Source organism: Haliotis rubra, unplaced genomic scaffold (genome assembly GCF_003918875.1).
Source record: "Haliotis rubra isolate DU_JTF1 unplaced genomic scaffold, ASM391887v1 Scf245, whole genome shotgun sequence".
NCBI classification, from domain to species: Eukaryota; Metazoa; Mollusca; class Gastropoda; order Lepetellida; family Haliotidae; genus Haliotis; species Haliotis rubra.
Window position 1 is genome coordinate 28617 of NW_025766503.1, and position 2857 is coordinate 31473.

At 45.0% G+C, this 2857-nt stretch overlaps 1 protein-coding gene across 1 annotated transcript; it reads right to left on the reverse strand.

Moving 5' to 3' along the window:
- Positions 1-1305: 1305 nt before the first annotated feature.
- LOC124279047 (clumping factor B-like) lies at positions 1306-2474 on the reverse strand. The gene is made up of 2 exons (XM_046714848.1): positions 1608-2474; positions 1306-1473 (listed from the first exon to the last, which is right to left on the reverse strand). The coding sequence occupies exons 1-2, from the start codon at positions 2472-2474 to the stop codon at positions 1306-1308; spliced, it is 1035 nt and encodes a 344-aa protein (XP_046570804.1).
- Between the last annotated feature and the right edge of the window lie 383 nt (positions 2475-2857).

Below are 2857 nucleotides of genomic sequence, written 5' to 3' on the forward strand. Positions count from 1 at the left end.
CGCTTATCAATATTCCAGCTATAAGGCGGTGGTCTGTAATTAATCGAGTCTGAACCAGCCAATCCAGTCATCAACATCATGAGCACCGATATACGCAATTGGGATACGATGACACGTGTCTACCATGTCAGCGAGCATGACCACCCGATCCTGTTAGTCGCCTCTTACAACAAGCATGGGTTGCTGAAGACCAATTGTCACCCGAATCTTCACAGGTAAAATAGAAAAAAACCATGTGGATATAGATTTATCAAGTTTGTATTTTTGAAATAGCATGTTTTGTTTTATATTGTGCTTAAATATTAAAGTGCATGTCAGGTTAAATTTACAGCTTACCAAACTATCTTCCTGGATAAGTGCATAACGTCTTACTGTCACAAGAGTATTCTCTGGATGCGTCCCCTGTGAAGGAACGTCACATATTTCGCTTATCTTATTCCATGCATTATTATTGCACGTTTTTCTCTAGGTCATCAAATAATGTAATTGTCTTTTCGACACCTGAACGGGTGTCGTGCCAAGGGCAGACAACTACATGCATAATACAGGTTGGTGACGTCATTATGGACATGCGTCATACTGACATCAGTTGGAAAAAACCCGGGGATGTTGTCATGTTATTTCATCAACAATTATAACCTGCTGAGTTTTGAAAACATGTGATGAGTTTGGGGACACCTAATCACAATGCACGTGTTTACAGGAGGACCTCGGTGGTTTATCTGACTTGTATTTGACACAAGTTCAAATTACTGTGGAATTTCTTCGTGTTACCTTTTTCTCACCTTGTGTTATTTCGTATTTGCTGTAATCTAATGATATTATTGTATATTGTCTGTCTTGGTGGGGAAAATATATGTCTCAAATGTGCACAAGACAGGCAAATGAATTGAATAGGAAAGTGCGTTATATAATTGAATGATTGACATTTTTCACTGAGCATTATACAAAACTAAATTCAATATTGAACAAACATTATGGATAACAACTACTGTATTTCGTGAGTGCGACGTTTCGATACATATTTATGGCAACGGTACAAGAATCTGTATCGAAACGTCGCACTCACGAAATAATATATTACAGCAAAGTATTCATATGTTGGCTTATATAGATTGTGCCTACCCTGAAAATGATTATTTTTATTCCACTGAAATGCGACCTTTGCCGCTGCAATATATATGCAATGTACTGATCTGCAGGACGCGAGAACATAGTCAAAGTAGTTTTTGAAGAACAGAAGATGATAATCTGTAAGGTAAGTTTATATTTGGTCCTCCTGGAGACCATATGTGTTCACTGAAGTTAGGATTTAGCCTGTTGGTAAGTCTGTCGATCAGACTCGGGGTCAGTCAGTGGGTCAACCTGTCGGTCAGTCTCAGGGTCAACCTGTCGATCAGACTCGGGGTCAGTCAGAGGGTCAACCTGTCGGTCAGTCAGAGGGTCAACCTGTCGGTCAGTCAGAGGGTCAACCTGTCGGTCAGTCAGAGGGTCAGTCAGTTGGTCAGTCAGTGAGGGTCAACCTGTCGGTCAGTCAGTGAGTCAACCTGTCGGTCAGTCAGAGGGTCAGTCAGTGGGTCAACCTGTTGGTCAATCAGTGAGTCAACCTGAGGGTCAGTCAGAGGGTCAATCTGTCGATCAGACTCGGGGTCAGTCAGTGGGTCAACCTGTCGGTCAGTCAGTGGGTCAACCTGTCGGTCAGTCAGAGGGTCAGTCAGAGGGTCAACCTGTCGGTCAGTCAGAGGGTCAGTCAGTGGGTCAACCTGTCGGTCAGTCTCAGGGTCAACCTGTCGGTCAGTCTCAGGGTCAACCTGTCGGTCAGTCAGTGGGTCAACCTGTCGGTCAGTCAGAGGGTCAGTCAGAGGGTCAATCTGTCGATCAGACTCGGGGTCAGGCAGAGGGTCAACCTGTGGGTCAGTCAAAGGGTCAGTTATTGGGTCAATCTGTCGATCAGACTCGGGGTCAGTCAGTGGGTCAACCTGTCGGTCAGTCTCAGGGTCAACCTGTCGGTCAGTCTCAGGGTCAACCTGTCGTTCAGTCAGAGGGTCAATCTGTCGATCAGTCTCAGGGTTAACCTGTCGGTCAGTCAGAGGGTCAACCTGTCGGTCAGTCAGAGGGTCAATCTGTCGATCAGACTCGGGGTCAATCAGAGGGTCAACCTGTCGGTCAGTCTCAGGGTCAACCTGTCGGCCAGTCAGTGGGTCAACCTGTTGGTCAGTCAGAGGGTCAGTCAGTGGGTCAACCTGTCGGTCAGTCAGAGGGTCAGTCAGAGGGTCAATCTGTCGATCAGACCCGGGGTCAGTCAGAGGGTCAACCTGTCGGTCAGTCAGTTGGTCAACCTGTCGGTCAGTCAGTGGGTCAACCTGTCGGTCAGTCAGTGGGTCAACCTGTCGGTCAGTAACAAAGTCCTTATGTGGGTCAGTCAGTAACTGACGCAGGCCGCCTGTCAGCGAATGAGTTTGTTGGTCAGTCATTGGATCAGTCCTTGGATAGTTAGCGGCTCAGTCTGTGAGTCAGTCAGTCGGTCAATATGTCTGATCTACTTAAAGTATCGTATCGTAATGCATACTGTGAAGCACATTATGGCCATGTGAGTTTCAAAACACATTATCTGTCGCTAAAATCCACCCCAAGTCTACAAACTTTTCGAAAACATTTAAAGACACATCTATTTTAAATGAAATAAACTGAACTGCACAAGCGCCTGTGAGCAGCCTAGCTGGAACTCGGCGCTATAGAAGTAGATTATTATTATTATTATTATTATTATTATTATTATTATCTAGGGTGATCAGTAAGCCTTTATTCTCTCCCATTAGAATCTATCACTTCACATCGTACATTATAACACTGCTAC